The sequence below is a fragment of the Labrus mixtus genome, chromosome 5 (assembly GCF_963584025.1).
Source record: "Labrus mixtus chromosome 5, fLabMix1.1, whole genome shotgun sequence".
Taxonomy (NCBI): Eukaryota; Metazoa; Chordata; class Actinopteri; order Labriformes; family Labridae; genus Labrus; species Labrus mixtus.
In genome coordinates, this window is record NC_083616.1 from 16,029,516 (window position 1) to 16,049,131 (window position 19,616).

General features: G+C 36.6%; 1 protein-coding gene across 4 annotated transcripts in view; it reads right to left on the minus strand.

Moving 5' to 3' along the window:
* Positions 1-4,815: 4,815 nt before the first annotated feature.
* grin1b (glutamate receptor, ionotropic, N-methyl D-aspartate 1b) overlaps positions 4,816-19,616 on the minus strand; it is a 61,303-nt gene continuing 46,502 nt past the window's right edge. For 2 of the 4 annotated variants that reach the window (XM_061038155.1, XM_061038154.1), the window contains 3 exons: positions 18,564-18,709; positions 8,418-8,525; positions 4,816-5,076 (listed from right to left, as the gene is read on the minus strand). In XM_061038155.1, the coding sequence (XP_060894138.1) occupies positions 5,011-5,076; positions 8,418-8,525; positions 18,564-18,709 (320 nt within the window). In that variant the 3' untranslated portion in view covers positions 4,816-5,010. The remainder of the gene's footprint in view (positions 5,077-8,417; positions 8,526-18,563; positions 18,710-19,616) is intronic. The other 2 variants (XM_061038157.1, XM_061038156.1) reach the window with 1 other exon arrangement.

Consider the following 19,616-nt stretch of genomic DNA (forward strand, 5'->3'; position numbering starts at 1 on the left):
AGCAGGAACAAAATAACTTTCAAAAAAGTTACATCAGTGCTTAAAATAAAAATAAAACATTAAAAATAAAGAAAATTTTAAAAGTCATGACATCATGTCATTGAATGACATCAGAATATAAGCATCAGGGTGAACTGCACAAACACAGAGTCACTTTAAGTGTATGATTTATTTAGTGTACTGAGCACATTTGTATTACTAATACTATACCTCTGTATATTGTTTAACTTCTCTGTAGACAATTACGTTTTTCTGAAAATACAGATATTGAGGTAATTCGTTCAAGAATTTGCTCAACGTGAACTATTTATACTGTTGCTAAAATGACTTGTTGAAAATATTGCACTAAAACTATTACACTGATAATGCACATATTTTTGTATTTACATTTGTTACAAATTGTAGATTGCCTTTCCATATCTTCCTCAACAGCTTACTAATATGTTCTTGTCATATTTTGAAATGTAATTCTAATATATCTTTTGTGTTCCTACATATGTGTGTATTTCTGTTTACTGGGTTATAAAGCTTATTTTTACCTTAAAACATAAACTTCAACAAGGCACTACTTCCAAATAAATTCTATAGAATAATTTCCTTTGTAAATGTATCAAGAGTAAATTTAGAGCAGCTTTGAGAGAGGCAGCACAGCCCACTGAAGATACGCAATACAAAATCTCTTTAAGCTGTTCTGTAAGTAACAGAGAGGAGTACAAATATTATTAAATCAGAGTCATTTTGTCTGAAGGTGGAGCTTGATGTGCAGTAAATTGTGTTTAGCTTCATTTTTCTGTATGGAAGTAAGTGATAGATTAGTCTGTTGCTCAAATCTTAAAAGTAAATGTAAAATAAAACAACAGCTCTTAAGTACAATGATCATACAGCTCATCAGCTTTATAATCACTTCAGTATTAAACTATTTTAATCATCAAAATGGAAATAAAGCAATACAAAAGAGTAGCTAGACTTACTGTTACTTATGTTTAAAGTGAATCAGGGTGGTGCAGCTCCCCTTTCATACAGCATCAGTATTTACGTGCATGAAGTGAAATGAGCCGAACGTCACTGAGAACAAAGAAAACATTTTGTTCAGCAACATACAGCTGAATTTTATGTAAAAAGAAAAGTTTCTAAGTGCAGAACTTTAAATTCTTGATATCATCTGAACCACAGACTACTCTCAAACTTTGATCACTATTTCCCTTATCTACAGATGAGTTCTACAATTACCACAGGTGGACTCTCAGACCTTCACCTGAGGAATAATGCAATGTTGTCTTCAATTTGTTCAGTCAAACGTATATAAAATTGTTCAAAAGCTGATGGGACAAAGTGAGTTTAAAATCGGTTATATACTGGAAAATCGTTCATCGTTCAAAAATGTTGGACATACTAATAGAACAGAAAACATGTTAAATCTTGTAACTGTAAGATCAGTAATATAGCACGGTCTGACAAGAGCAGAGATGTCGACTACGCTTTGGGAAGTTTAAGAAGAAACTATGGCAGCGAACTAAAGTTTCTAGTTAGGGAACTAGTTTTTTAACTGATTGATATTTAAAATCTTCCTTCAATCAAATACAATTATTCTGTAATATTCAGCTTCTCACATGTGAATGTTCACAGATATTTTTTCAAAACAAAACAAAAAGTTACTATTTTGTCAAACAGTTATAGTACCCATGTAAGTGGTTTATCTAAATAAAACCGATAACCGATTCATAAATAATCATGTATTGTAATGTTTTTCAGTTCAGAGCATCTACAGTGATTTATCTCCTTTACAAACAAAGTATTACAAGTATTAGATTTAACATTAGCATAATGGTTAGTGTCATCTCATTGTTGAGAAAACCTCTTATTAGTGCAGTTTGGGACAGGGCACAAACACTTGGCAGGAACCATTTCATCGTTTCAGGTAATTTAGCCTTAGAAATAGCAGCAGTGTGTTGTTTATACAGTAAGTAAGCCTTTTATAAATATTTGTACATAGAATTTGCGTTACCATTTAGACATGTCACATTATACCAGGAGACTAGAGATTCACATTTTCCTTTTAAACTCACACTGGCATTAATATGTCATTATCCTTATCTGCAAATTAGCATAAGAAACATCTGAACTTCTCTTTTAAATTCAATAACTAAATAAAATAATAATTGTTATGCCAGTGTACTGGCTGTGAGGATGAACCAATAGCAAGTAACTTTGGCTAGTATTAGGTCTGTAGTTTAAGGAAATGGAACAACAATCTTTGATTAGCATTTATCTGTGCTGATGTACTGCTGAACAAGTAAAAACTATTGCTGAATTTGCAGGCAGTGCTATAGAGTTAATATTAAATGTAAATATTTTTTGTAACTTTGTACTGGTGGGTTATATGGCCAGGTCTCTCTCTACAAAAACATTTTGAACACGTTAAAACCAGTTTTAAGTTTCCTAGTTCTCAGTGAGGCTCTTGGCTCAAGTTTGTATTTTTCATGCACATGTGTACGTTCTGAAGAACAACATTAACTGTAATGACAGTTTAAACTTTAAAGACGGCAGCTACATCGCTTCTGCAGAGTGAAAACCTCCTAACTCCATCGGGCCTGTGTGCACAGGCCTGTGAGGAGTTAGGAGGTTTTCACAGGACATCAGTTTCTGGCAGGTGGGAATAACAGTGTTGTTGAGGTAGACAGAGACTGACATCTTCGGCAGAGACACAGTGGAAAGTGGAGCAGTATATACATGTCCCATTATGCCCTAGGACTGTCAGGGGAATGGTGGGCAGAGCCTCTGGTTCAGGAAGTGTTTCCTTATGCTTTCTAAGATATTCTTCAAGCCCAACAGATCCTTTTAAAGCTACAGAACTATTCAGTTAAATTTAAATTAAAGAACAAAACACACAATGCATTACTGATGGGTTTGATTAATAAATACAATCTAAATTGTTATTTTAGTTGTTGGACTGTGCTGATATCAATCTAACTTAACGGAAATGCATTATAGATTATATCTGCTATCACAGCACAATTTTCCCTCTTACAATCTAAATGATTGCTTTAACTCAGAAACTTAGTACTTTAGAAAAATTATACAAACTTAAAATAACAGCTTTGTTTTCATACATCACTTTAAAACTTGCAGCTTCTTTAAATAAATGAAAGAACAGTTTTACTTTAAAATAATAATTCAAATTTGCTTGGCCTTAAAATTCCCATTTAAGGACAAGCAGTGTATATTTTGCTTTTCTAAAACTGCCTGCTTGTTTCTACTTCCAGTGCATCAGAGGTAAGTGTCTTAAAATAATAACAATCCCTATGAATGTTTCTTTTTTAAGCAAGCAGGATGAGTCAACACAGTGTTCCTTAAAATGACCAACCTACAAAACTTGGTCTTCTTATTTTTGGCCAGAAACTTGCATATACAGTAAGTGATAATCAGTGCAATAAAAGTCAATCTTTTTAATGCACTAGTACAACTTTTGAATTTGTGGGAACTTTAGATCTAAATGAAACCATGTACAAATGGTAAGGTAAGTACAATGTTTGACTTTTTTCACTTTACATCATTTAGTAAGCTAAGAATCTAAGGGCAGTAAAACATTGAGTAACATGGCAGATTATGTCAATTGTTTTTGCTTGAGAGTCTTTCTGCTGACTTTTCATATAAAGCATCTGTTATCCAGCCTCCAGCTGGTCTAGTGGGCTTCTTTGGGCCTTCTGGTATATTACAAATACTACACATACATATAATAAATAAATGAACAATAAAATGCTCTATTGGGCCATTGTTGGGGGGAGGGGGGACTGAGCACATAACAATAAGCTTCCTGAATCACTGAACCAAATTGAATGTCAGGTTCCTTCATGGCAGACCACAAACTCCACTCAGTTTGTTTCAATTAAAGACTTCATTACCCATGAGCCTCATTTGTGGAAAGCCATAGCAGATCCATACGGATTGATTCAGAGATCCAGGACACATCTGTGGTCCTAGGTTTAAGGTACTTCCTGCCCCAGAGGCTTGACTTACCTATCACAACCTGATCAGGGCTCAGGATTGATCAACAGGCTCTTTACAGATGAACAGGTTCTCAATTAATCGGGTACCTGATTGATTGACCGTTTACTAATCAATCACTGAGTTTAAGATCCATCAAGGAGTTCTTAATGGATTACAGAGTTCCTGATCGATTGAAGAGTTTCAGATTGATCAAGAATTTCTCAAAGGATTGACAAGGTTTCCAACTGATCACTGGGTTCCAATCCATCGGTCCCGTCTGATCATTGGGTTTCAATCAATCCATTGGTTCCTGATAAATCAACATGTTCCTGATACATCAACAGATCCTGTGTGTTTCAACTTGAAGGAAACATCTTTGATAGTTGGAGTTCGAGTTTCAAGGCGAGGTGAACTAGTTCAGGTAACTGATCAGTCCGATTGATGAGTCAGTGCGATCAATCAGTGTGACAAACAAGAAACAGAATGAACTGTACAACACCGATGACATCGACCAAAATAAAACATATTTGAGAAAGTTATTTCTACATATAAGACCCTCTGGTTGGAGGAGGCTTACAGCTACAAGCAGAGCAAGGCGGGTATTTATGTGTGTGTGTGTGTGTGTGTGTGTGTGTGTGTGTGTGTGTGTGGTGTGTGTATGTTCTGTATTTGGTAGCAGATGGTCTGTGTTTGAGTGTGTGCATGTGTTGGCACAGTGTGTTGCCATCATATTCTCCTTCTTCTCTCAGAGGAGGTTTAGTCTGTCCATCTGTGTGTGTTTACATGATGTCTGTTTATTTATATAATGTGTGTGTGTGTGTGTGTGTGTGTGTGTGTGTGTGTCTGCGTGTGTGTGTGTGTGTGTGTGTGTGTGTGTGTGTGTGTGTGTGTGTGCGTGTGTGTGTGTGTGTGTGTAACATGTATGTTTGTCCAGAGGGTCTGTATGTGTGAGTGAGGCTCAGCAGCAGCAGTGAAGTTCTCTCTCTCTCTCTCTCTCTCTCTCTCTCTCTCTCTCTCTCTCTCTCAGACCACAGTGCTGACGGAGGGATCAGATAAGTTGAGCTGGCCGGTGATGTCAGTCGGATACGGCTACATAGGAAGAGAGGAACAAAAAAGGAAAGGGAAGGAAAGAGAGACAGAGAGCAAAAGAAACACACACATTAATTCAACACCTTAACTACCAACCTTGGAGCCAATATGGTGGATGTCAGATTCTGCCTGATTTTAGTTACATTGGAAACATTTTCTTCAAAGTTTTTTTCTTCTTCTTGAAAACAGTAAAGAAAGGTTTGAATCAAAGGGATATGAGTGTATTTTAAACACAGGGCTCTTGTGAATATTAGGGGGTTCATAGAACCAAAGAATGGTTTGATGGATTTTTTCAGTCGTGACATTGTTCTAAAGACTCCATGGGCAAATACAGTAATTTTACCTTGCAAAACAAAAATATAGCACAGGCTCAATCTGGGATTTTTTATGGCATTGTGTGACTTTTGTGCTTTGTATCGTTACTCTATATGTACAGAGAATTTGTGAAACACAACTATATAGGCAAACTAACCGATATAGGCAGCTGCAAATCACAACTCCTGTGTGGAGGCTGATGGCTGTGATGGGAGATACTGTCAAATGAAGCATTTACCTTTTGACAAAAACGTCTTTCTCTGGAGGAATAATTTCAGTATTAAACACTTAGAATAAAAAATTGAGCCCAGCAATAAAAAGTAAACACTAACACTTGACATACTTTAATTAGGCGAATTTGTGCCCAGCATTTGTTGCATCCTGTTTCGGAGCTGCCAGCTCAATTCACTGAAGCAATTCCAAATCATTTGGTACCATTTTCCAAATTCAGACACCAAAACATGCAAAACTTGGATGCAAGTTCAAAAGAAGTGATATTGGAGTAAAGAAGGATTTTTCTTCTGCTGTTGAATTAAATATATTATCTCATGTAATATGACTTCAGCTCTGCCATAGGGAAGATTAATCTTGAATCTGTCATCTCTCCAAGCAGAAGCAGAAGTATACTAACAGGGTTGTGGGTTTAATTTTCTGCAGCAGTCTACCTCAATGGGACCTACTTCTAATATTAACAAAACAATGTAGAACTCCCTAAGTGTTTCCTCCTGGCTGTAGGTCATTATAAGAAGACAGATGTTCCCTTTAAGTACCACTAGCTGTTTCTCCCTTTTTTATTTTGTGAAACTTTTCTACAATTGGATTGCAATTTTTATAATGTCCCCTTTTTTTATTTTATTTTTTACCTTTTTTATTCGGTCTCTTCTGTGCTTTTCTGGCTTGTTTGTTTTGTCCTGTTTGTTTATCGTCCTATAGACTGTGCTCTCATACTGTCAAGCTTGTCTGTCCATGTTTGAGTTCTGCTCTGTCACCCATCCTGTTTTTGCTCTGTCTATCAAAGCAGTGTAAACTAGCTTTATAAGGTTATAATACTTATTATTTGTGTTTGTCCTGTGTGTGAATAGGGCTTTTTGACTGAGTTTAGCTTTGATTCCAAAAGGCAGATCTAAGACAGTTAGTGCACTGACAGAAAATGACCTGTTCTGATAATGAAGTTATAGTTCGAGTCATTCATCACGGTGAACAGAATGTCAGAGTATTTTGGACATTTGGTCAAATGAAAGATGATACATAAAGACTTTACCCTGGAAAATGTTCTAGTATTTAATAGATTTACTGATAAATGGGCCTTAGCCCTGGAAGACACTCTGTCAGGTACAGTGACATCAAGTAGTCTGAGCAGGAAGCTGTGAGTGCCTTGAGGCTACAGGTCAGTCGTGCTTGCAGAGGAGGATAGAGGCAGTGTGTGTGTAGTATAGCATGTATTCTAGACACCATTCAAATCCACTGAGAGAGGAAAAACACTCATATAGAAAAAAAAGATAGATGATCACAAAGAGAAATGAGACCCCCCCCCCCCCCCCCCCCCCCCCCCCCATCAACCCTGAATGATCTGTCACTGCCTGTTACTGAACATTAACAAAAACATGACTGAGCTGCACATGTTTTAATGTTCAGTTACAGACTGTGTGAGAGTTTGATCCCTGAGAAAAGACCCTTTTGGGCTTCTTGTTGCATTTTGAATCCCTTCACATGAAATTATGATCGGATATCTGAGGGAGAGGGGATTCAAAATGGCCGACAGCTGTGGGTTTAAAAGACAAGGAACCATCACAAAAGATTTGGCACATTTCAGATCGTTCATTGTATTAAGGTTGTAAAAAATATTTCACAAACTAAATACAACCCCCTCCCTGTCCTTTATAGAAGTGAATTACCTTTTTGAGTTTGGCACAGAAATTATGTATTTCTCGCAAATTGAGGACAAATATAAAAATGTGATGCTGATGAGAGCAGCCACAGACAGGTCAAAATCATCGGCACTGATGACAGAAATAATCCAGAGTTATAGGTTTTTTATGAAGTCAGTATGACTCAGGCAGAGATTCCTGTTGGAAGAGCAGAGCTGTAAAAAAAGATGTCATTTATTAGCCAAGGGAGAAGCCATTTACGCTCAGACACATCATCGCGTCTGACAGCTTTAATTCACCAGCTCCTAAAACTGTCACCTCGATAGGATGCTGAAAATGAGACAAGTTAGAGGAGAAAAACACGCTACTGCAGGGCAACCTGAGAGAACAAGAGCTGATTGTTAGTCAAAGAAGGAGAAATAAAAGACTCTGAAAAAGGTACGTGCGATATTTTTAGTGAGATGAAGGGACAGAGATGACAGAGGAGAAAAGACAGGAATAATAACAAAACAGGGAAGTCGAAGAGACAGACGAGACAAAGACAAGACAAGGACGAAACCACAGGACAAAAACAGAGAGGAGGGATGAGAGGAAAAAAGGTCCACAGGAGAGAAGAGACCACACAGTCTGCCCCTCTTCACTTCTCCTTTGCAAGAGGACGGCTTTCAAAGTGTGAGAAATATAAACCCAGCAACAGCACGAGCCCTGACCTAAGCTGACGGATCAAACCGGACGCTTTTTGTCTTCAATCTGATTCTCTGTCTGTTTTTTTGTCTGTCTGTCTGTCTTCTCTGAGCGACAGATGAGGTGGCGGAGGACGGAAGCCAAAGATGGCTGACTGACAGAAGGACGGTCATGGTGAGTCAGCAAGGAGATGATGAGGCAGGGTATGAGTTGACAGGAAAGGAATGGAAAGGAGGGAGGAGATGAGCGGCATAGATGACAAGAAGAAAGAAAAATGACAAAGAAAAACATTTTTTGTTGATGGCAGAAAAATGTGAAAGAGATTGAAGAGGCTGATGTAGAAGAGAGAGAAGAACAAGAGATAGTGATGTGGTGGAAATATGAAAGTTAAGGAGGACTGAGGAAGAGAGTAGGACAGAGGATGGAAGAGGAGGACAGGAGGAGGAGTAGGGTAGATGGTCTTCATCTCCTTACCGTGGTGTCCCCGGAGGCCCTACGGCGTTTGAGGTCGGAGGTCGAAGTGATGGACCTAAAAGAGGTTTTCAGTTTGGGCTCGGGCTCTGCTCTACCACTTTTCCTATCCTAAAATAGATGATATGATAGGTGCACACACACATTAACACACGCAGCAGAGACACTCTGAGCGCTGCTTCACCACTACACACCTCTGTCACTGTGGGATGTTGTATCATGTAGTATAAGGTGAATTGTTTAAGTCAGTATGATGTGGAGTTCTAATGTAAAGGGCACATAGGCTACACTACTATAGACATATACACATGCACTTATTATAGAGTATAGTTTAGTTTAACTCAGTGTAGTACAGCAATGGTATACCATGATATAATAAAATACACTAAAAGCATTTATGACAGTACTGTATGGTATAGTAAGACTAAAAATATGAGTCTAGTAGCCTGCAGAAATAGAAGAATGATGTGTAAGGTGTAAATGTATAATAAAACAGCACATTTTAATGGATATAACACAGTTAACAGTTAATACAGTGTAACATTGTATTGTACACTGTAACATACCGTTTACATGGTATGTGGCATTGTTTAAATACTTACATTATAGCTGTGATATCACGGCATAGCATAGCTCAGTAACTATAGTATAGTATAGCACAATGTGATAATGTTTAGCAGTTTGGAGTAAAAGTACACTGCAACATATCATGATATTATAATACATAGTAAAATTATGTAAAATAGAGATAATGTGTGCAGTTTATAAAGGTCCTGTACATTATTGTAGAATATTACACATAGAATATTGCACATAGTTATATCAGTTTATAATGTGTAGAAATGTAAAAATATATATATATATCATCATATTATTTAACAGTTAACAATACAATATAATTTAAGGTTCAGAGTAGCACACTGTCATCAAATGTAATGAATGTAGTATACATGATATTGTACAAAATTGTAAAAACATGTTATCATGTGGTACAGTATGGTAAAGTCCATTAATAATATATAATATTGCCTAGATTGGTTGAATAATGTATAAAATTGATATATTCTATTTTTAACAATGGAAACAATACCAGTTCATAGTTTACAATATGGTAAAGGTAGCTAATGATAGGTGAAGAGTCAAGTCAAAGGGTTTACTATTGTTTAAATATAATTATATGATATCATAGTTATGTATGGTTTGATCGTTTATAGCTTGGTTTAGGATAGAGTAATATATATTTAGGTTTATTCTGAAAAGTAGAATACAGTGACTTTATATATTATAGAATATTGTACAATATTCTATAATATATTACATCAGTAACTTCTCAAATTTGTATAGTATAAAATAATATTGTACTGAATTTGTTATTGTACATGGAAATTACAATGTAGTACTTGCTGTAATAGTAAAGTAGTAACACTCTTGTTTATGAATACAGTTTATGTATGAAACTTGTGTATTTTGTGTAGTGTGTGTAATGCGAGTGTGCGGTGCTGACCATCTGCTGATTATATAACATCCTGCCTGCACAGTCTTTCTGCTTCACTGAACAAATGTACATCACTACCTGCCTACGGTATGTCCTAGCTGTGTTTGTGTGTGTGTGTGTGTGTGTGTGTGTGTGTGTGTGTGTGTGTGTGTGTGTGTGTGTGTGTGTATGTGTGTGTGCGTGTGTGTGTGTGTGTGTGTGTGTTTGTGTGAATGTGAGTCCTGTCCTGCAGGCTCGTCCCTGGTTCTTTATGGAATGATGTTTCAGTAAAACATTAGAGCTTCACTCCGTTTTACCGCCGATAAAAACACAAAGCAGCATGTAAATCAACGACATGAGGCTAAAACACAGGGTTTACGTCACACAGAGCAAAATCAAATACAACCGTTGGGGATGGGGTGGAAGGGAAGGGGGAAACAAAGATGGAGGATGAGCCCAGAATGAAGCAGTGATGATCCTCAACACATCAGATCATTATACCAACACGGTGCTGCTATAATGCCATCTGTCGCACTGTCTGTGTGTACATATTACATGGGGAGGGGGAGGGGCAACAACACATGGCTAATGGTCAACATGGTGGTCATCTTTTACATTATAAAAATACATTTTTGGTTTTGACCAGTGACTCCAAACATCGAGTAATACAAGTTAAAGGTTCATGTCTAGTCCCAACCCATAAACAAGCGAAACCATTTTCAGATTTGTGTTTATTTATCATTGTGTTCCTTAGAGAGGAGCAAAGTCCACTTAAGATTTGGGGAAGTTGTTGAAATAAGGAAACAATGGCTCTTTTCCTAAAACTAGCCAAAGTTGTTGGTTTGGTAAGGTCAATTCACCAGATTGTTGAGATTAAGAAAAGGTCACGATTTTGGCTTGAATCAAATGTAAATTCTGACATTTGATTTTGCCAGGCAAATTTCTCCACTGTGGTAAGGAAAATGTCCATTGTGTAAGTTTCACAAATCTAGGGATACAGGTCAGACATGGCTAGATCAGGGCTGGATATCACAATTAAAATATACTCACCGGCTTGAAAACTTTTACTAAAGTAAAATAAGTCTGTGGTCAGTGTATGTTTTGGTCATTCGATTATTCCTTTCAGAAACGGGTATTAAAAAACAGAAAACGAGTGGTTATTTGATTTTTGTTTTAAAATACAAAAATTGAAATTGAAATACAAGGCATTTTTCTTTTTCATGGTGCAAAATTTTGAAAATGATTCGATTTTCATTTTGTATTTCCTATAATAAAAAATAAAATCACTAGAAAATGAGGGACACTCTTTTATTGTTTCGGAAAACGACGTACTGCTCCATGTCCATGTGTCACGGTAGATTACACCACTGTAGCCTAGCCTGCTGTTTCTTCTACACAGCACCGTCCTCATTGTCTTGTAAATGACAAGATCCGGTCTCAGAATATGAACAAACAGGCCTTTTTTCACATCTGTTTTCTAGTGATTTAATTTTTTGTTATATGAAATAGAAATTTTAATTTTTTAAATTTCCCTCATCCCTTTTTGACCATGAAAAAGAAAACCTTGTATTTAAATTAAAATTTTTGTATTTTTAAAACGAAAATCACAAATCCACTCGTTTTTTGTTTTTGAATACCCGTTTCTGAAAGGACAATCAAATGACCAAAAGATACACTGACCGTCTGGTATACTCTTGTTTATTCTTCCTGTCAACAAATCTCAGTAAAAGACAAAAATATGATATGATTTTATATTGAAAAAAGAGACAGATCAAAGGTTTTTCACAGGTTTTTCTTTACAGTAGACGTTATGCTGTTTACTTTGGTTCCTATTTTATATTGTATTGTTTTTCTCATCACAATGCAGTTATAAACCTACTTGCCAATAAAGCTGATTCTGACTCTTAAATGAATCTGGACAATTCTTTACAAAAAAAGGGATAAAGAGGCATTCCCCTAATGTCTTGTGGGCAACTAGATTTTAACCTTAGGTCAAAACAAAAGCTAAGCAACATTTAGCCTTTCATTACTCACTTGAGTAACTGTAGGATTGTTGGTTTACTCATTTCATTAAACAATAACTGAAATATGTGCACTTCTAAATTCATTGTTTTCAGACTAGTGTGGATGCCTGGAGGGCTGCCACTATTGAACACTCAGTGGAGCTGCAGCACAGGGTTGTTACTTTACCATCTCTTCATAACGACTGCAACCACAGAAAAACTAAGATATTTAGATATAATGCAAGTGTAGCTGAAGAGGAAACCCTCTAACTAATAGATCGTTATTGAACACGCTTGTTTTGGCTCACATGGCACAGTCTCCACAGTATATAAACATCTATTTAAGTATAATAATGTGTCCTTTAATATCAAGCCATTTCATTTAATTTGAAGCTCATACTTTTTATGGATTGCACTTTTGTTCAATTGAAACTTTGATTGTTGGTGTGACAATGAGATTTGATGAGTAGAAGAAAAATATCACCAGACTTTATATAAAAAGAATAGTACTGAGTTTTCTTTATAGATGAAGCTATTCTTAACATACCCAGCCCTGTAGTGGATTATTTAAACCTTGAACACATTCAGTTTGAAATGGAAAACAAAAATCTAGTGAAAACATTGGTTAAAAATTAGAAGCATAGTCTTCTGAAGACCCAAACAAAGCAGAAAACACACTCAAAGACTATAATGTCAACACAGATAAAAGGTTCCACAAAGATATTTCTTGACCCATGTCAACATGAATCAAACTTGAATGTCCATTATCAGAAACATAACAGTGGAAGACTTTGATCACAGCATCAGTCAGTGAAATAAAACACATGACAAATAGAATAAAAATGACACCATAAATGATGCCCTGTTCCTGTTCCTCCCTTTAAACTGTCAGATAACACTAAACTTTATTAAAGGTGTCCCCAATTATTCAGATCTGAACCTGCAGGTTTGCAGATCTGACCACACTATTATATAAAGTCACCAGCTAGCGACATTTTTCAGCTCTAATTAATGATGTGTTTCATCTACTGTACTGCACTCTACTGTACTGAAACTTGCACAAATTTGGTTACAAAACAACATGTAAAACTAAATGTACAATAGTAGAAATAAAAGTAAACAAGTCATTGCAATGCAATCGTTCTCACAAGGTAAGGCAAGGTACGCTGACACTAGTCGTCTATCTAGCATTTTTTTTGCCAGCTGATGTGCACATTATATTCTTTTTACATAAAGCTGTTAAATTGATCTTTCCAATTCAAAAGGTCCAACCATATCTTAACATTTCTCCATGTTTAAGGATTTCACATCGAGCTTTAGCAAGACAGATATTCTATACAAAGTGTTTCCAAAATCAAAAAACGTGCAGGAAAGGGATTTAACCGTCCGATTAATAGCTTACAACATTAATTGTAACAGTCGCTGTTTTGCAGCACTTTCTTTCTTTGCATTACTTTGTTTTAAGTTTGCCACTTGGATCATTTGTGTTAATTTTGGTTGGTTAAGCACAACCTGCCTCACCAGAATTCTCAGCTCAGCTCAATATAACAACTGGAGACGTACATTGCTTGGTTTCTGTCATCACCTTCACCGCCAGGAACTGGTGTCTGTAACACACAAGACCCTGTCCTTTGTCTAAGGTTTAATTTCATACTTAGTTGTAGTATCTATAAGCAGTAGTAGAGACTCATCTCTAACCACACCCATTTACCACCAGAACACCAATTGAGCAGTATAAAAATGACAGCATGAAGTAAAACACCTTTAATATTCTGGTTTCTAGACTTATCACAAAAATAATGTTCTTTCAGATCTGTGCACATCTGTCTGTTGAATGGCTGGCAGTGTGAGTTGCTCTAAAAGGGGTTTCATATCTCTAGCTCATTTGCATTTTGTCTTGCATTTCTCTCATAGCTGCTGCGTTTTATGCGTTAATCCAGCTCAGCTAACTCCACGCCTAAGGACACAGCTGTTTGAAGTGCTAATCATCCTCTGCTAGTGGTTAGCCTTTAGCGGCTAGTGTTTGATGTGCTAATCCAGGCAGAGAATTGATGATTATTAATGTGTTCAGTCCCAGCTGCTGGCAAGGCTGTAAAACATCTGGAACAAAGACTTCAAACCAGAAAAATTCCAAGCAGGTTTCTTCTCTGTTAATCTGTGTGCATGAACAGTTAAGTAATCAGTCATATGAAGCATAAACAGCGTGTGCATCTGTGAATCTTCCATCATTAAACTGGCCCAACAGGTTCTTCATAAAAAAATGATTTATTTTTCCCATAGAATGACAATAGAGCCTGCTTTGGTTGGTGAGTTCACCAATATAGAGGAACTAGTGTTTAATTTTCCCCGTTAAGGATAAACACATTCTCAATATCTTCTTCCTGTTTAAGCTGTGTACAGTAGACTATGTTTCTTTAAAATCGTCACTGCAGTGTGAGTGTAATAGTTAAAATAAATTACTATTAAAATTGACAACAAACCTCCTTTTTCAAATATAATACATTCTTGTTTTGAGTTCATTTTTTTGTTTTAAGTTTTGGCATAAGGTCTTTATCTGAACAAGCACTGTCTCATCATAAGTGTCTTGTGTGTGGTAAAGCTCAGTGTTTTATCTAAACAAAAACTGCACCTTATACATTTAACATTAGTCAAGAAGAACTGATTGTGACATTGAGGCCCTGTAATTACACTAATAAATGACAGATAACATACTGCGTTATAGCTGTCCTGTAGGCTTGTCAATTAGTACCATCTTGTGTTGTCACAATAACAAAATTATGACTTTGATACCAATACTATGTTTAGTAGCATGACACTCCTTATTTTAAATGTAAAGTATCCTATTGTTTGGCTCTATCATAGCTGTCTGTAATTCAGTTGGTCTAATGTGTGAGGTAACAGGAAATAGCTTAATCAGTAAAATTCAATAGAAAGCTTCTATAACTTTTAAGTTATGATATCGTTTACCTATTTGCATACAACCTTCTTTATTCATCCATATTTTTGCTATAATTGAGATACTCATTACATTATGTTAACACACAGTTATGTTAAAATCTTAAAGGGATACTTCACCCATTTGCATTAAGCTTTGTATCATTAGAAACCTGGTAGTATTTTTGAATGGTCGTCCATCCCGCCCTCATTTTCCCCTGAGACAGCAAATCTTTGTAATTCTAAGTCTGAAAAGGAGCCTGCCATTTTGTGTCATCGGAGGCTGCTATGGTTAGTGGGGGTGAAACTACATCGCTAGTTCCTCATGTTTTCGACCACTGAAGCTACAGACCTATGTCTGCCATCTTGCTCAAGCTGGGGCGGACTGGTAGTGTTGGTGCTCTCACTGTTTGCCTATGAACACAGACATAGAGTCCGTTTTCTGAATTTCCAAGATGCCAATTCCTTCTGGAAGAAATCTCGGAATCAGTTGAGGAAACGGCCTTATGTGCTGTAGTAAATGTCTGTAAATAGAGCACCCTTAAGTGGGAGTGGCCTGCGGTGCTTTGCATTCTGGGAGTTGTTGTCTTTCATCCACGAGCCAAAAAGACACTTTCTGCTTTTTCTCGGTGAAGAAGGCACCAACTTCGAAATGTATTTCACATTTCTACTACATATATCACCCAATGTCAAAACAGATTGATATTTCAACGGGTGAATTATCCCTTTCAGGGAATATTTTTGCATGATTTGATGACTGCAGCACACAGCTATTCATATGTCTCAAAGCCTCAATCTAATGATACTGTTCACTTTTACATTTTCTCTCTGCATTCTTGTTTTTGCTGCAGTGACGCTCTGTGTTCCTCTACGGAGAGCAATAAAGTTTGATTTGATATTTTATGAGCGTCAAAACTGCTGCAGCAACTTTAATGACATGCAGTGATTTTTTTCAAGGAGATACAAGGGTATTTGCTGGCAGCCATAAAAGTTGGAAAGATGGACAGATTACGAGATAATGTCTCCCTGTCTGTGCAAAGACGGCATTTGGTTTCAGTTTTGTTGATACTACTAATATCTGGGATCCGAGAGCTCAACACACAGCAAATCAAATAAAGAATCAGCACTACAAATACAGACAACACAACCAAATTTAGATACACAACTACATTCCACAAAACCGCCAAATGCATATTGGTGGTATTTGGCAGAATTTAATTGTGATTTGGTATATGTTGTGGAATTTGTTTTTGTATATATTTTGCTATTTTCTTGTGTTGTGTTACGTTCTTGTGTTATCTGTATTTGGATGTGTTGTGATACATTTTGCTGTGTTTTCTTCATTCTTTGTTATTGGTTGTGGGATTGTAATTGGTTTAGTTGTGGTTTTAACTTGTGTTATTTAAACTGATTGAGTTGTGTTAAGATATTTTATTGAGTTGTAATATTGGGGTGTGTTGAAGAATTTGTGCTTATAGTATTTTTTTCAATAAAGTATTAGGTTGTGTTGTTGTCATTGGTTGTGTTGCATTATAATCTTGTAATTTCCAGTTAGTTGTGCTTTGTCTTTTGTTGTGTTGGGGAACCACAACACAAACCTATACCAAAGCAAAACAGTGTTGGTTATTAAATTGTATATGGTTTTGTTGTTTTCAGTTGTGTTGTATTTGGTGGGGATACAAAATTTGGTAGAGCTGCTGTATTTAGTTGTGTTGTCTGTTTGTGATGTAGTTTTTAGCAATGTGATGCAGTAAATACGGGATAAAGCAATATGATTCCCTCACATGTATTGTCTTGTGTCCTCCATCGTGTACAACTGATGTCTATGTGTCTATCTGATGATCCTTTGGGTGTTTTTCACTGATCACACACAAGCCAACAACAACAGGGACACATTAAATTTAGATGTGAAACACAGAAATGAAATTCTATGTTGATGACTGTCTGTCGTATGTTTCAGTCCTCTGCTGAACAGCTATGAGATCAGACATGTTACTCACATACATACATAAATGAGGCATATATGTCATGTATATTTATACCTTCATTATATGAATGACTGTTCATAATTCACTGAACCAAAGAGCAGAAAATATAGAGTTACAAGCTGAGCCATCCATGCATGTCTCCCAATGAGAATTTAATATTTATATGACAAGATAACATGTAATTTTATTATTTGCCCAAACAAAATGACTTAAAGCAGCAATGAACCGTTGAATAGATAATTAATTTTATTCTGTTGCTACAATTTAATCAATACATTTTTTTTCCTGTTTTCCATTCTTTTTTTTTTCTTTTATGTTAAATGCACTTTAATATAGTTGCACAGTTTTTCATTAATTGTGTGTCCTAAAGGCAAACATGCATTTCTTTTGACATGAACGTTTCTTGGGTTTATCATCATATAATTAGTATGAGTAATAGTTGTCCCTGAACATTACATTTAGAGCAGAAAAGCACACAGATGTCTATTTATTGTTTTCCTCTCTGAGATCTTTTTCCTGACATTTGATGATTCAACAACAGTTGAAACAGGAGGTTTGTCGCCGAGACAGCGGGCAGATGAATCCCTGTGGACATTTCCCATCATACCTCATTGAACTGCTGTGCTGTATTGTTCTGACAGCCCTGAACCACAATCTGAATACAAACATGGATGCTGTGAGGCTGCAGGTTTTTGAGAGGACATTACAAACTACATCATAAATATTCCTGTCAGAGACTTGGTGGTGGCTGCAGAGATACTAAACCTGATTTTAGGTTTCACACAGTTTTGGGTGCAGCCAAATGTATTCTTCTTTTATCCAGAAGTGAGATTAAACCACTGCCTGATACCAGAGCAGCAGCGTTAATGTCCTTCAATTCTTCTCACAACTCAGGTAGAGATACAAAATGTTTGTCCAGTCAGGCTCCAGGCGGATCAACAGATAATTGTTTTGGTGTGTTTGAAAGTGGCTGCAAAGACTCTCCATCTTACTCTCTCTCTCCTCTCTCAGTATGTGAGATATTTCGTATTTAGTAGCTAGCCAGTATCATTGCAACACTAGGGGAACTAGGGGAAGTAGAGGGCAGGCAATCACAGCACTTGCCAAAAAAAGCACTCACAGTCAGTGGCTATAAAAGAAGTGGTACTGTTTGGCTAACAATTGACTAAAGACTGACCTTGAGACAAACACCTTGGTTTATTCAGCATTCATTCAAGAACCCCCTGCTGAGCCATCTATGGGCCCCATAGATGGCTCAGCAGGGGCTTCTTGTGGCAAAAGGCATGGAGGTGCATATCTCAAAATGTGTTACAAAAGTACCAACATTATCAGAAAATGAATGAGAATGTCTTTTCCAAGACCAACCCCACACATTCAATTGTAGTCCAGAAAATTTTGAGAAGTAACCCGTGACTCCACTAACAATTGTAGAGAACAGGATAGTGAGAGTAGAGTTAAATTGATTACAGTGCAGTAGAGTCATCTTAAATTCAGTACAGCTGCGTTCTTTAGAATAGAGTTTAGTAAAAAAAGAAAAGTGGAGTACAACAGTGTTAGAATTGAGCAGGAGTAAAGTAAAGTTAGAGTTTTTACCAGAGTAAACAACAGCATAATAAAGACCTTTAGTAAAGTAGAATAAGAGTGCAGTTTAGGTACAGTAGAGTTCAGTACAGTAAAGTGAATAATCCTACAGTACAGTATGGTAGAGATTTTTAGAGAAGAAGTAGAGTACAGAAGTAGAGACAGGTACCTGTAAGTTCTTCCTCCAGACATTCACTGCAGCGAAGGCGAGCTGCATCTGTTTCCTTCTGGCGTCTTTGTGTCGTTTGTAAGCAATCTCGATGAAGATGAGGAATATCCCCGCGACGATGCCACCAGCTACCAGCATGAACACACCTGAAGAGGATAGGTAAAGTCGATTGATGTTAGTTGAGGTAATAAAAAGCAAATGTTTTTTTTTTTTAATGTAATTTGGGGCTTTTTATGCCATTATTGTTAGAGATAGGACAGTGGATAGCGTAAGAAACTGGCGAGAGAGAGAGTGGGGAACGACATGCCTTGAAAGGAGCCACAGGTCAGATTTGAACCCTGGTCGCCTGCTCTCAAGGACTTAAGTCTCTGAACATGGAGCGCACAATCCAACCACTAGGCTACCTTGATCGGATTTTTGAGCACACACTGAAACAAACTTTACATATGTAAAGGCAGCCGTAACTCTGAAACATTGTACCAAAACGCTGACTTTATATTGAACTATTGTTTTACCCAGTGTTTTACCTGCCTAATCACTTAGCTTGCTTGTTCAGGACCGAAAAAGTACATCACGGCAAAGCAGCATTTTTAGTCATTTTAAATCACCCTATATTATGTTTTGAACTAACTAAGGGCAGTCAAGCGATAACGGCTGCTAGCACTGGCTAACAGTTTTTTAGTAATGGATCTCACTTTCCCTCAGGACTGCTAACAACATATTTGCTAATCTCATACCGACAGCATGAAGACTGTTTGCTGTGAAGTTTGTCTTAACTTCATTATACTACACTATATTGGTCATACTGCACTATATTATATTATATTATATTATACTACATTATATTATATAACTATAACTATAACTATAACTACACTCTGCATCTTGCTGCTATTTATCACACAGAGTCACTTTAATCACAGTCACTTTATCTTGTCATTCTCTGTAAATACTGTCTCAATTCTCAATTCCCCCCTGCTAACTTCATTCATTCATTCATTCATTCATTTTGTACTTGTATATACCCCTTGTTTTTTATTTTTTATTTATTTT